This window comes from Vigna unguiculata, chromosome 2 (assembly GCF_037176805.1).
Source record: "Vigna unguiculata cultivar grain cowpea cultivar isolate G323 ecotype 2 chromosome 2, ASM3717680v1, whole genome shotgun sequence".
Lineage (NCBI taxonomy): Eukaryota > Viridiplantae > Streptophyta > Magnoliopsida > Fabales > Fabaceae > Vigna > Vigna unguiculata.
This window is the reverse complement of record NC_140793.1, coordinates 35,797,302-35,812,582: the sequence shown is the minus strand read 5'-3', so window position 1 is coordinate 35,812,582 and position 15,281 is coordinate 35,797,302. Positions and strand designations below refer to the sequence as shown.

Sequence of the window (15,281 nt, the reverse complement as noted above, 5' to 3'; positions counted from 1 at the left end):
GAAAAAAGATGAGGAAATTTAAGAAAAAATTTTACACATTCATAATTAATTAATATAGAGCAAAAGGAGAATCGTTTTGTAATGTGCGTAAAAAATGTCACACCCAAAAAAAAATTCAACACCAACACCACAATCGTGAGTTCCCTCTTAAACAATTTAAACATAATGTTTTCTCCCAAATTAAATATAACAAGTGTATAAATAATAACATAAACAAACTGTATACCTTCAATACAAAAAAACATTCAAAGGACAAACTTAAAAATGTTTGTATTCACCTTTCGCGAAAATAATTATTTTGTCAAAGTGGAGAACATAGAGTTCCGAAATTGGTAAAAGCCTAAATATTTAAGAAAAATATTATTAGACGATGAAAAAAAAAATTTACTTTAATATTTAATTTTTATTATAAATAGTTTAGTTTTTTTTGTTACTTTAATACAATACAGATAATTATAGTTAAGTTTAGTTAGACTAATTTTTTCATTTATAACAATATATAAAGATGACACCCTCTTTTGTGTCCATATTTCGTTATTCCAATTTTACCCTTAATTATTATTTTAAAAACTAATTATTTTATAAATAGTTTACTTTTAACCGTTAACCTAAAAACCTCTTTTGTCTTCAATAGTTGTTTTAAAAACTTCTCTTATGTACATATTTTATTTTTCTAATTTTAGATTTAACAACTATTTTAAAAATTCATTATATATATTCTTTATTGAACTAAATTGAACTGAACCGATTCGAATCGGATCAGACTGAACCGAACTGAACAACACTGAACCAAACCTAACCGAACCGGACCAAACCGAACTGCATTGAACCGAACCTAACTGAACCAAACCGAACTGAATTGAACCGAACTGAACTAAATCTAACCGAACCGAATTAAACAGAACTGAACTGAAATACTCTTTAGTTTTGCTAAATTTTTAAATCCCTTCAAAAAAGAAAGAGGAAATTTAAGAGAAAATTTTACACTTTCATAATTAATTAACACATAGCAAAAAAAGAGAGTCGCTTTTGTAATGTGCTTATAAAGTATCACACCCAAAAGTTTTTTGAACACCAACACCACAATTGTGAGGTCCCTCTTAAACAATTGAAACATAATATTTTTTCTCAAATTAGATATAGCAAGTGTATAAACAATAACATAAAAAAATTGTATACTCTAAATAAAAAGAAAACATTCAAAGGACAAGCTTAAATTAGTTTGTATTCATCTTTCACACAAATAACTATTTTGTCAAAGTGGAAAACATAGAGTTCTGAAATTGGTAAAAACCTAAATATTGAAGAAAAATATTATGAGACGATGAAAAAAAAAAGATGAAATGGGAGTAGTGAAGCAAAAAATATAAAGAGATGAGAAAAATGCAAAGACATATAAGAGAATGATAATATGTTAGGTAGAGTTAAGGTTCAAATAAAAAAACACCAGTTGGGTGGGGTGTGAGGTGTTTGAATTGCAGTGAAGGTGGTAATGTGGGATGACAAGAGCAAGGCGACATTACCTTATATAGTAGTGATGGGGATGAGAAGCTCACGATCATTGTCTCAATGGTGGTGATTGAATTAAAAAATAGAGTGTACGTGGTGTTTATAAGAGATTATTGAAGAAAAATGAAAAAATAAAATACATAATTCAATTAGTGAGCAGTTAATCAATAAAAATTCAATTTTTTTAAAAGTAAACGATAAAAAAATGTTGTTTAATTACTATTATTTTTTACTTTAATATGTACTTTTTATTATAAATATTTTAGTTTTTTTTACTTTAATATTTAATTTTTCTATAACTTATATTTTTTTATTTCACATATTTCCACGGTTCAAATTGATGTTGATTTAAAAGTATGAAAAAAAAAAATTCAAACGCATGCATCAATTTTTTTTCTATTAAATTATAATTTTTGTAAATTAAAGTATGATTTGTGTCGTATATATTTAAATTTGTCAAGAAAACAATTTATATACATTGAAACAAAAAATCTAAATGTTACATTATTTTAAGGGAACATTGTGTATACATAGAGAAATATAATTAGTTTTGACCGACTTTTGTGTCTCATTCAATATATAAAGAGGATGTATACAAAGAAGATTCTCTCTTTTGTGTCCACTTTTCGTTTTCCAACTTTATCCTTAATTATTATTTTAAAAATTAATTATTTTATAATTAATTTATCTTTAATATTTTTTTTCAAATCTCTTTTCTTTTGATCGTTATTAAAAAAACTTACTTTTAACAATTATTTTATTTAATAACTATTTTAAAATTTATTATATATATTTCGAAAGCAAATATTATTGATCTTAACTCAAATTCTTATAAAAATTAAAAAATACGAACATAGGCGGGCGCTGTCGCACCTATGTTTTCGCTAGTACATTTAATGTGTTTTAGAAATCTTATTTTAAAAATTTTATCATGGAAATTCTGTTTGAAAATGTCAGTTCCAAAAATCTTATTTTGAAAATTCTATTATCAAAATTATGTTCTAAAAATTTGGAAAAAAATTCAAAACAAACTATCCGACTTACTCATTTTAAAGAGGAGAGGATACATCCAAAACTCATGGGAGTGCAAAAAGAAAAAACCTCATTAACATTGAGCTACTGCTAAAAAGAAAAAAAAAAGGATTAAATACAAATAATAACAATAAAAAAATACAGAAAAAATGACAACGCTTATTATAATAATAGAAAAAAAAAACTAATTAAGCCCAAATTAACAGTGTAAAAGATGAAAACCTGGTGAAAATTGGAATCAGGAATACTGCAAGTTCTCTTTTTCGATTGGGTAATCAGCAATGGGTGCAGGGCATGCTATGAAAAGAATTCCTCGTATCAAGTTTCCTCAGAGACATGGCAAACCCTCTGGTAATTCATTACACACATTCCCTTTTCTTTTTTTTCTTCGCTATTCACTATCCAATTCCTATTCATTCAGATTTTATAATTACAAAGCATTAACCCAATTTTGCGATCACTTGCCTGCAATTTCTCACCTCACACCATTTAAATTTCGCATTCGGGAAAATTTTCTGTTTCTTATCTGGTTAAATTCGATATTAAGTAAAATGCGTGATTTTTTCTTGTTCGCAGGGTTTGCCAAATTGCCACTGTTATGTCATTTACGTTTTGCAATTACATTTGGGGGCAGTTCCATTCCTTTACATTTTTTTTTTTTTTGATTTATTGTGATGTATTGGCTTACCCATGTTGTTATTTGCTCGATTTGATTGGAAATTAAAATTAACCTCTGATGCGGATACAGTACATGTCTTGGATTTGCCCACATGAACTATTGAGGCATCTTAGAAGCCATGAAGAACGTTTATGCTCATGCTAATGATGCGTATTTCCAATGTCTAGTACTGAATTATTCAAATATCAGAAACCTCCATACTTAGTAACCCGCAATCATCACAAATATTTTATTATCTGACCATAGTATTTGACACTACTGGTTTAAACTTGCTTCTTCTTTTTCCTGCTGATAAATCTCTTGAAAAGGCACTATTCTAGAAACCAAGTTTGGTTGATCAGAAACCTTAACTGGTTATCATGTAATTTTGGAGTTTTCTTTTACTGTTTTGTGTTCATAATAGTTAGATATTTGTGAAGACTGTTATATCAATTGTTGTTCAGTTTCCGTGTTGTTGACACAATAATTCAGTTGTACAATTTTCTAATAAATTTCCTTGCAGGTTCTGCACCTGAGACTCAAGCTTTGTCTTCAACAAGTAATGGCAATTCACCGTTAATCACACTTGGAGGGAAGGCCTCTCTTCAACCCAAGAGAAATCCCTTGTCCAATGAGGAGATTGAGGCAGTTTTGGTATGTAAAATTCCTTGCAAGGTCATCCATAATATTACCATTTTCACCTTTGCATGTAAACCAAATATTTGGTACGCCACTGACATGAATCACCGTTGAAATGAGAAAATATTTTTTAATAGTTAAATTTTGACAATTTTCTGTTACGAGTTGAGGTGTTATCTTTTAAGTGACTTTATTTTTTTATTTTTTTATATTTTAAAATCACTTAAACGATGTCACCAAAAGTTATAAGAGAAAATTATTTAATTGGTTCGTTGAAATGTGTTACTAATTAAGTCTTTTTACATGACCTGTGGTTTCTTCTGTCTTTTTTTTTCCATTGTTTCCATACACTTTCTGAGACCATTCTAGGATTTTGCTTGAACAATTTTTCTTTTTAATTATTGATCATTGATGTTCTTATGTGATTATCGTGGATCCATATCTATAATTTGTTGATTTTTTTTATACTAATAGAAACATTTACTGTTGTGTTTGTGCAGTTGGGCGGCTCTGTCTAATCGAGTGTGCTCAAGGGAAAGTATATATACATACTGGGAACTCATTTTTGTGGGTCTAAAATTCATTATTCAAAGTTTATGATTCTTTTTGTCAATAATTGATATACGCAAAGGATTAAGATTGTACATCTTTTTAATTTTCCCCCTTATTGAAATTGAATATTGACTCGAGAGAAAAGAAGTTTCAAGTTTTGGTTATGTAGTTAGTAATTTCATCTACGGCACAGTGCACTGACTTGTCTAATTACCAACAACTATATTTCTTTGAATTTCTGAAGGCTCTGCTTCTGCTCTTATTGCACAACACAGGAATTGTATATTTACGCACATCCAAGTTTATATGTGCGAGGTACCTCTAATAAATAAAAGGTACTTCTAAATAATTATCTTATCCACTTGAGTTCTTCAATGGGGAAAGTTATAATTTAATTACTTTATATGGTACTAGGTTAATGAGTTTAATTCTTAACGTTATGAGATGATATCTAAATTTTAAACGGTTTTAGGTTTTACAATCGATAAGCGAAGATTATTTTGATTTTTAAATGATAATTGAAAATATAAAACTATTTAATCTTTAATCTTATCAAAAATTAAAATACGTACATATTTTTACTGTTTGAAATATTATCAAATTTATCTTTGGGTTATGTTTTTTTTTACTGCAAAAAATATTGAAAATCTTTTATTTTATTAACTGATTCTTAAATTTATTATAATAACTGATGTATGATATAAAATGTATATACACCTTGTTTATTTATTCATTCTTGTTTCTGGATTTTTTTTAATATTTTGGGGATAAGAAAGAATGGTACTTAAATTAAATTTAAATAGTATCTTATCTTATGATTTTAAAGATTAAAAAGCCAATTATCAATATCATCATCCTTAAAGACTATAAAAGCAGGTACTTGCAGAAGATTATGGCCTTCTACGAAGGAGTGTGGTGTCGTGTCTTGTGCAACAATTTAACGTCCAATAGACAGAACTGTGATTGGGTGAAAACAGCTAAGATTCTTAAACCACTGTACACAAATAACCCACCACAACACAACAACCCGTCCTTGTCGTTGGTTTTTGGGTGAAATGCGTTTTGCTGTTACCTTCCTCGTTTCTTCTTGTGCCCACCAAAGGTACCAATTATCTTCTCTCTTCTTAAATTTAATTCTGCTAATTAATATTCCTAAAACAATAATCTTCAACCTTTTGTACCACTTGTTTAATTTAATTACATTCAAAGTTTCACTCTCTTCTCCCAACCTAAAATAACTTATTTATGAACACACCAGTTTATCTTCGATCCTCGCTGGTTGAGAATATGGTTTGAGTCAGCAAATATGACATGAACCAGTTTGATCGTTGTGCCTGTCAGTCGCTTTCGATTTATTTATTTATTTATTTATTAATTTTTAAGATTTCTATTTTCGTTTCGTTTCAAGGTGAAACGGTGAAAAATTTCCCCTATCCTGTAGTATTTTTAATTCTGTTGAGTTGATGAATGGGATTGAGGATTATGGGGATAATAATCGTTTCATGTAGTCTTTGCTTCAAACTATTTTAGTTGAGCACCGTAATCCATATATTTTAGTTTGGGGAAATCGGTGTTTTGCTTTTTCCCTTTTAGTTTGTGTTTATTTATGTTCGGAACCGTCCTTGTATTATTCTAGTGCTGGCCGGTGTGTTATGCTCACATGGTTTAAGAAAAAGGAATCCAGGCTTTAAATTCAGCAAAACTGGCTTTTAATATTTGTCTTGGTAAAGAAAAGTGGTGCAAATGGTGATGTCAGCAGAGGATTTAATTTGTATCTGATTTGGCGTTGTTCATGTATCAGGGTAATTCACATTTGCAGTTATCATAACTGTCTTCCACTTTTCCTCTGATATGGATTTATCTTCACTTCTTGCAGGTCTCTTTAATGGATGATGTCCCTTGCGAAGCAAAGGTCATCCCCAATCATTCTCGATTTCCAACATCAGGTGTAGAATCTGTTTAACAAAACCTGGAACTGCTAACTCTTTTTGGTACTTCATTAGGAGTGTTTGATTGTATTTGAATTCAACCACTCGATAAAGCTTACACGGTAAAGCCTACTTTAGGTCTCACTGACATCTATTGACTTGAAGAATATTAAGGATAGTTTCCATGTTCAAATTGTTTACTCTTCCGAGGCTGTCATGGAGCTCCAGTAATGGTGGTCAGGAAAAGGTTTGCATTCAAGATCTTTTGTAAAGAGCGGCTTTTTGTCATTGGTGAATGTTTTGTTACATCTTACCTAGACAAGTTATATTTTGTAGGTAGTGCTAACAGTTGCTGAGGTAGAGTCACTTCGATCAGAACTTGCTGACATAGAAGAGAGGGAAGCTCAATTGAGAGCTAGGTGAGTTTTCTGTAGCTTTGGACAACTGCAGTCTTTTCTTTCTTACAATGTAATATGAGTTCTCATGTAGCACTCTGCTTAGTGTCACTTTTCTTCTCGTGTTTTGATTGGATAACCAATCACGTTGAATATAACAAAGCTAGGAATTCAGATGCTAGCCATAGATTTGTAGTCTATACGTGTGTGTGATTACATGCATTGTAAGGATAGATGAAGTTTAACTACCCTTGTTCTTTCATTTTTTCCTATGTCACTGTACTTATTCTTCCCGCTGCAATAGTGGGATCTACTCATCTTGTTGTTGAAATTAGTAAATCACTACATTGAACGACTACAGAAATTCGGTGTTGAATCTTAATCCAATACTTTCCTCTGTGGGGAATTCTTACATGCTTTAAGAGACATAAATGTGCTTTCTATGTCAGTAAATTTTTAATCTTTTTGTTTCTCACAGGTTGGACAATATTGATGAAACCTTGCGTTCAGCTCGTCTATGTGGCTATTTGTACATTCGAAAAGTACTTACTGAACAGCCTCCTTTAGTTTACTTTACATCAGCCTCTGCATCTATTTAACATTTTACCTAGAGGCTTGGTATTAATCTGCTTTTAGTTTTTCTCTGTAGAGATGGGCAGCACTTCCAGGTGAACTTCCACCTATAGATGACATTGACATAGATGATTGGCTTCCTCGCTTTGTTGTTCTTTATGGTGCATGTCTATACATATATTTGTTGTGTACAGGTAATATGGTTCCCTGTTTCTTTCTTTTTCTCCTTCTTTTGCTACCATGTCCTATATTGTATGCAAAATTGTAGTTCTTGCTGTAACATCTTTAAATGGGTTGATTAATAGCTTATTGGTGCCGAAATTCCTTTGGGTTTATCAAATTTATTTATGATCTAGATTTAGATTATTGGCTTTCATTTACAACTACTGATGAAGGAAGTAAATGGCAGATCTAAGTCCTCACGACTCAACACTTCTATCAGATGTTGTTGAAATTGACCAACTACCGAGTTTTAAGCGTGAAGATGATGAGACGCGACACGGCTTTTATATCTTAACTCGTCATGGTTTACGATATGAATGCTCAAGCAGTTCTAAAATACAGGTGTGTATAAGTTAAGATAATTTGTTACTCCTAATCATTATCATAATCACATCCTAAGTAGATTAAGTATTTCACTCTATGATTCCTCTTTCAGGTGGACTCGTGGTTATCAGCTTTAGACGTTGACTGCAAATTGGAATCTGATTCATCAAAGTCTGATAGTTCAATACACTTGTAACATTGCACCTTGTTTGGTGAATTCAAGATGACTTGAAAGCTAACGAGTAAATATGTTTTTGTTGTTTACATTTTTGTTTTTGTTGTACATAACATATAAGTAGCAGTAATTGAATAAAGACAGATCATTTTGTCACTCTTAGCTCATTCCAGTTCCAGGATTACCCACTCGTTATAAAAAAATTTAAACTTTGCCTTTTAGATCTTCCAAATCTATATAATTTATAAATGGAAGCTAAAGTTGAGTTATTATGCCTTAAACTGTTAGAGATATTGGTTGGTTTCGACGACAGATCATATACGCTCAACTATATATTTACCCTACAAATAATAGAAAAGAAAATACAAAAAAAATATTATACTACGTTAGGTAACTGACATGTGATATTTATTAAGGTGTGTTAACACCAATTTTATCAAAGATTAATTTTAAACAAAATCAAGACTCAATTGAATAAAAAAAATATTAAACATAATTAAATATTTATCTTTAACATAAGTTCATATTACTAATTAAATTTATAAGTAATTTAGTACTTTTGTAAGAGTATTATTCTATAATTTCTCTAAATCTATTATATCAATCAAAATATTTATAAACTTTTATAAAAGTTTTTTTTAGTTTAAATAGTTTTACTTATATGTGATTAAGAGAGGAGTTGGTCTGGTTTATTTTACGTTGTTGCGCCTTTGACTTATCAATAATAGGTCAGGTTGGGTTAACTTGCTGTGTCCTAAAATGGATCATAAATTGCAACCCATCCCATCACAAGATGGGCCGGTGGGCTGACCCACAACTTTTTTTTTTCAAAATTTATTTGTACATATACTAAAATATTAATAAATAAAACATATTTAATCATATAAATAATTTTTAAGTTTTTAATTGATTAATTAATATTTTTAATTGGATAAATTTAAATAACTCTTACATTTACATATTAGAACTTTTTATTATAATTTAATTTGTAAGGATTAATAATTTAAATTATATTACTATTATATATTTACATTTTAAGAAATATAATATAAAAAATATTTTTATTATTATTTAAAAAAAAATGGGTCAACAAATCATGCTCATTTGACTCGTGTTTTCTCTGTCAAATCAACATATTAGATAGACTAGACCAAAATAGATTGACGAGTAAAAATCTTCGACCTAACTCATATTTTTCATACATATCAATGAGCTAGTCGGTCAAACTCAGCATGTTCTGTCATCCCTAAAGATGACCCTTATAAAATGTATTAAGAGTGTAAAATGAACATAACACTATAGTTCTAACCATATAAGATAAAATGGTTTGGTGACCGTTAAAATTAAAAGTTGTATATTTACACACCGACAAAACTTCACTATGACATAGGGGAGTCATGATTCCTCATAAATTTTTAATTTTATTTGTTGTATATATTTTGAAATGATATTATATGTTATTGTATTATTTATAATAATTTTTAAAAAAAATTCTCACTATTTTATTTATATACATTGATTATTAATATATTTTTATTATTTACAAAATAAAATAAAATAAAAATTAATTTGATGGATGTTGGTTAACAAAAGAAATTAAGATATTGTCTCTCGACTATAAGGTTTTTTGGTTAGTAAGTAATCGATAAAACATAACAATTAGAAAAAAAGGTAAAAAGATAAATCTGGATATAAAGATTGGAGACTAGAGAGGTTAAAAACGAATCATCACAATATTTCTCATGAAGGAAGATTAATATTCTATTATGATTTATGTATGTTAGATTTATGATTTTTTTTCTATTATGATAATTTTCCTCATTTAAATTTTTTCCAAATTAGTATGAACCATAATTTTGATTTTGGAATTCTTTTATGATATTGACATGAATCCTAATTATATTTATCCACAAATTAATATAACCTTTTTAAATTATAAAATTTAGTAATTTTATTAAATTATGAAAATTTATGAATTTTGTGTTTTCTGCTATATGATAAAATTTGTAAAATTTTATAAGTATATTTGACACTGTATTACAAATTTCATTACACATAATGAATAACATTGAATTGAAATATAAATTAGAATACCTATTATATATGAGTTCAATAAATTAAAAAGATTAGAAATTTATGAAAATAGTTTAAATCAAAAATATAAAAAGTTTTTTTATTTAATAAAAAAATAATTTTTATATAACAAATATAAAAATATATAATTTGACGGCCTAATATTTTATAAAGTTACGTACCGAACGATCTTATTGCATAGTAAATTTCACGGGAGGAATTTTACAAGAAGAAAAACGAGAAAACATATGAAAGCAAACAACTGATGTGATAATGAGATATGAAAAATTATTTTATACGTCTTCATTTATAAGATAATTTACTTCATCAATAAGATCAAATTTACTTTAACGATTTTTAAAGTTATTACAGAAACTAATAATGATATTCCATATAATAGTTTATGATTGAATCATGGTATATCCTTTTTTATCTCAACCATGTACTTCAGTTACATTGTTAAAATTATCACAAGTATTATAAAAATGCTATCTTGAAAACAAAATTATTTACATGTAATTTAAATATATTTTCTAAAGTAATACGAGATCATTTTAATCTCACATTTCGTAAAATTTAATAGCATACTCCTTAATGTCTTTTCTCTTAATTTGTTATAAAAGTTTATTTATTTTGGTGACAATTTATACGGTAATATAATAATACGTTTATTGAATATAACATTTTTTTTTTCTAATTTCTTTCTATAGTAATATTAGAAATTAGCGGAGGACAGAGTAATCAATTCAAAAATAGAGAAGAAGAGTTGTGGTTAAAATCCAATTAATCCTTAAAATAACAATATCATACCACGTGTCACGTTCTAATTGGGGTGGGGAAATAATACCCAAAACCCTTGTTTTCAAGGACCCGCAGAGAGCAAATAAATAACGCGTTCATGTGAGGCACCGCCATCTACATCGACATAGCATAAATATCGCAACCTCTTCTTTTCCGTAAACCTTTACATTCGTTTTTTCTTTCCTCCCCTTCTTTCTCTATTCTTTCGTTGCTTTTGAGTGCCGACGAAAACCCTAACAATCTCCGATCGCAAATTTAACCTCAGTTGTTGAATTCTACCGTCGCAAAAGAGTAAGTCTCTTTTATCCAACCTTTCCATTTTGTTCTCAAAATATTGAAATCTCAATGTACAAATTTTGCTATCAATCGGATATATGTTTCATTAATAGAAAATTCGTGACGAGCGAAAAGTGAAACAGGATGATAATCTTTTTGATTTTGTGAAGAGTCATGGATGTGTAATTATTGATATTAGGGTTTTTCTTACGGTGTCGTGGAGGAGGCATCACGTTGATTCGTTCTGTTATCTCTGTTAGATTTCATTCCATGATTGAATTATTTGATCAATTTATTCTAGAATTCCATAGCGGAACGTGTTTCTTGCTCATTTTCTTGTATTTAGGTCATTTTGTTGATTCCTTTGCGCTATTTTTCCTCCTTGTGATGATTCATGTCTTATGTAATCGATTCTTGTTGTTTGTTCACCATTTCTTGACAATTTCTGACTGAAGTTCTTGACAAACCCTATTTTCTTTCGTAACTGGTCTTGTTTGATGGACTTCTTTGTAAGGTGGTTTTGATATTTGGTTGACATTGTTTAGTTGTTATTTTATGGGATATCTTTTTTTTTTGTTATATGACTAAATTTCTCCGTGCAGTACTAGATGGCAGCCAAACCTCTTACTACCGAGGCAATAGCGCTTACAGAAAAGAAGATGGACATGACATTAGGTGTGCTTTTAAAAGAACCTTTTGTATGTTGGCTTTTCTTCTCACTCTTTCTGACATATCTAATATTTATCATTCTTTGATATTGATATGATAGATGACATAATCAAAATGTCTAAAAATACGAATACTAAGAAGCAAAGAAGGGTTCCGGTACGTATCTGTTTTGGAAAATTGCTTTCCACTTCCTTTTTATGTCGTTGCTTTGAAATATTCCCGGAGGTTACCGTTTCACTTTCTTCTTACAACTTTACAGAACAAAGCTCAGAAGTTTTCAAACAATTTCGCTCAAGATAAGACTGCAAAGGTCCAGCGTTATATGGAATCCAGATCTTCTCTTAGACAGGTGCATTGGTTTCTGAAAATATGGTTATTTGAAGTTTTTGTATTCTGCCTATGTACACGTCTCAATTTTTTTGTTTTTAAATACTGTTATCAGGGGGCTCTTGCGAAAAGAAGATCTAATTTCAAGGGGAACCAATTTCCTGCTGCACTTGATGTTGCGCGAAAAGCTGCTACTGCTCCTCTGCAGAATAGAGTTCCTAACCGTAATAGGGTACCCAACTGGAATAAACCAAGGTATTTATTTTCTTCAACTGTATTATGATGTCTTTTTACTGTGATAATTTAACCCTTCATGATGATATTATGTGTTGTGGCATTCTTAAATTGTAAAATGATTTTTGCAGGTAAAGCATGGCCCAACTCAGTGTGCCTTCCATATCTAAGATTTTTTTTTCTCTTCAAAAGGAGCAAGTTTATACATCATGAATGCAAGCCAACTATGTTTTGGGATTCTGAATTGAATGTTGCATTAAAATCTCGTAAAACTGTTGTCCAAACTCCTGCATGGTTTGAGTGGGTTATGTTGAATGTTACTAAGGATATTCATGCTAGATAATTGGACCTATATTGGTTGAGTTAGCTGGTGATGCAAATGGGTTACTGGTTAAATGGAGTCTTGTCCGGTGGAATCCGTTGCTAGAAAAGATAGCTTAACAGTATTTATCAAGTGTCTCATCCTAGTGTGGACAAGGGTATGCTGTATCGCCACATGCAAAAGATGTCTGGACACCTGACTGTCAATAGTTAGTGGCTGACTCACATGGAAAAACCAACCATGAACTATTTCAGTTGTTTAGAAGCAAGTGTAGTGATTGTGGCACTAAGTAACTAGCATGTTTATTTTTTTGAGAATTAGCCATTTTGAATGGATGGGCTCATCTAAGCATTACATTTGTGGTCAGTCTCCTTTAGACTTCTTCATTGTGAGAATTGCTACCCTTTTATTGGCTGTCACTATCCTTTGTACTCTGGCTTTGATTCTTGCTGATCTGTGTATTTGCTATGAAACTTCTCTTTGAAATGATATTGGGTCTATCACCTAATGGTTTCTCCAAAATGAGCTAATGCTGCAAGGATGCGTGCACTACAACGCAAACTCGGGATCTTTTTTTTTCAGTTGGGATCCTCCACGAATTGCAAAGACCACATTCATAGTCTTGCGTTGACTCATTCTAAGATAGTTTTGTCAGCCATTGGCCACATAATTGAAAAGAACACCGTTCATTCTGTGCGATTAAGAAAAGAATGTGACTAAGAATCTGGAGTCTTTTCATGGATTTGGCATTGAAGGAAACTTTTTGTTATTGGCATTCAAGTAAATCAAATCAATGGGAAGTTCTTCTGGGTCTGGTAAACATCGTGTGGTCGTGGCATTCACTTTCTTAATATTTGTTTCAAGCTTGTAGTCCATTGCAGAGGTGTCATACAGTGTTTTGCTGATGAGGAAATACTAGTCACCATGCAGATAAATTTTCTTGCTTCTTTACACTATACTTGTGGAAGCTTTAAATCCTTAAGTGCTCTATTTTGTATATACAACAGCCTCCATGGTAATATCCATTTATGGGTTATTGTAAAATATCACACAGCTGCACAAGTTGTTGAGTTCTAGTACAATGCCAAAGACCACAAGTGACGGGTTTCTGTGAAAAATCTGAAAAGTTGTTCACTGACAGTGAGATGTTCTTCAACTATGTGACTGGTGTTCTCTTTTTGCTTAATATACTTTCTTCTTTCTTAATAGTTGGATTTAGTTAGAATCTGATGGTAAGTGACGCAACTTCTGTAGTAAGAGAGATTACTGAGTGATATCTGTTTCTATTACAAATGATAGTTCGTGGTGCTGGACATCCTGATGTTACGCGATGATTGATGGAGTACTTTGACTTTTTCTATTTTGTTTCCCCATCTAGATTACACTCTTTTTTTTCCTCGGTGCAGATTTCGAGTTCCTGTTGGTCAAAGAAGGGCTGTTAATGGAGGCTTTGCTGCTAAGGTATTTCTTTACTAGTTTTATCTGTTTTCTAACTTGTATTATGTGAATATTCAAGATTAGTGTTTGTGCTATTTATCTGTAGGTTCTGTAATCTGATATCTCTCTTTTATAAATTTGTAGCAGCAACCAATTCCTTCCTCTCAGAAGCAGGTGGAGAATGTGGATATAATGCCAAAGCAAAAGCCTCAGACGCTGGATTCGCTGTTTGCAAACATGAAGGAGCAAAGAATGAGAGTTCTGTCGATGCAGAATAATGCTGTGCAGCGTAATGGAAATGGATATAGGAGGCTCCCGTGGGGAAGAGGTCGATTTGGAAACTAAGATGTTGAGTGATGCATCCACTTCTGATGATCTTGTGTCTCGGCCTGCTCTGTCCTTACTTATGGGTTTTTGGTGCAAATGAAAAATTCTTTAGTGCCCTTTGATTCCAACACTAGTTCTTCGGTTGGCGGCCGCACCACACATTGTATATTAAGTTTCGTCCATGACTTTAATGTTTTCACTTGGATTATTATGTGTGCTCTGCTCTTGTCTATACGAGTTACAACTTAATGCCATTTCGGTACCAGCATGATTGGGAATTACGCTATTGTTTTCAATACTTTCTGTTTTGCAAATATGATTATGCTTTCTATTTTTAAGAATTGAAGTTTCTATGCCAGGAAAAAAAAAATCAGAGTTATGCCTAGTAAACGTAATTTTAGTAATAGTATATAAAAACTGTTTATTTATGTATTGAAATTGTATGATTTTTTCTTGCCGGTGGAGTATGATTTTTTTCTTCAGCTCATGCTTGTGTAATTCTATTTCTTCGTGAACTCTTATTTTCTAAGCATGTCTAATTTATAATTTTATTATAATTTACTCCACCGGCAATCTTGAAGTAGTGAACAAATTGATTTAATCTTGTTTAACCATAAGACTTTTAGTTTAAGTTGTATTAGTTTGAATGAATTGGACTCAAACAGATAGTTTTACTCTTGGATGATAAAATAGATTAAAATTTTGAAACCTAAATAACTGAAAACTACACATTATATTGGTTTATTTTATTCTAGATATAAACATGGTAAATAATTGATGTAAAATAAATTTAACTAATTTAAAATTA

General features: G+C 30.5%; 3 protein-coding genes across 8 annotated transcripts; all 3 read left to right on the top strand.

Moving 5' to 3' along the window:
* Positions 1-2,734: 2,734 nt before the first annotated feature.
* Positions 2,735-4,633, top strand: LOC146888530 (uncharacterized). Its single transcript, XM_085668391.1, has 3 exons — positions 2,735-2,892; positions 3,723-3,853; positions 4,339-4,633. Exons 1-3 carry the CDS (start codon positions 2,823-2,825, stop codon positions 4,354-4,356), a joined length of 219 nt encoding a protein of 72 aa, XP_085524517.1. The 5' UTR covers positions 2,735-2,822; the 3' UTR covers positions 4,357-4,633.
* A 669-nt stretch (positions 4,634-5,302) lies between these two features.
* Positions 5,303-8,163, top strand: LOC114169888 (uncharacterized). 5 transcript variants are annotated; one of them, XM_028055297.2, is made up of 8 exons: positions 5,326-5,492; positions 6,267-6,336; positions 6,457-6,565; positions 6,655-6,737; positions 7,192-7,255; positions 7,363-7,480; positions 7,696-7,850; positions 7,945-8,163. In XM_028055297.2, the coding sequence occupies exons 3-8, from the start codon at positions 6,503-6,505 to the stop codon at positions 8,026-8,028; spliced, it is 567 nt and encodes a 188-aa protein (XP_027911098.1). In that variant the 5' UTR covers positions 5,326-5,492; positions 6,267-6,336; positions 6,457-6,502; the 3' UTR covers positions 8,029-8,163. The 5 variants fall into 5 exon arrangements, with proteins under 5 accessions (XP_027911081.1, XP_027911098.1, XP_027911073.1 ...); XM_028055288.1 differs by lacking the exon at positions 5,326-5,492 and adding an exon at positions 5,540-5,726; XM_028055314.2 differs by lacking the exon at positions 5,326-5,492 and adding an exon at positions 5,743-6,192.
* A 2,816-nt stretch (positions 8,164-10,979) lies between these two features.
* Positions 10,980-14,754, top strand: LOC114173319 (uncharacterized). Of its 2 annotated transcripts, none has more exons than XM_028057617.2 (7): positions 10,980-11,172; positions 11,760-11,832; positions 11,927-11,982; positions 12,086-12,175; positions 12,269-12,408; positions 14,116-14,170; positions 14,294-14,754. In XM_028057617.2, exons 2-7 carry the CDS (start codon positions 11,766-11,768, stop codon positions 14,489-14,491), a joined length of 606 nt encoding a protein of 201 aa, XP_027913418.1. In that variant the 5' UTR covers positions 10,980-11,172; positions 11,760-11,765; the 3' UTR covers positions 14,492-14,754. The 2 variants fall into 2 exon arrangements, with proteins under 2 accessions (XP_027913418.1, XP_027913417.1); XM_028057616.2 differs by having other exon boundaries at positions 14,291-14,754.
* The last annotated feature ends 527 nt before the right edge of the window (positions 14,755-15,281 follow it).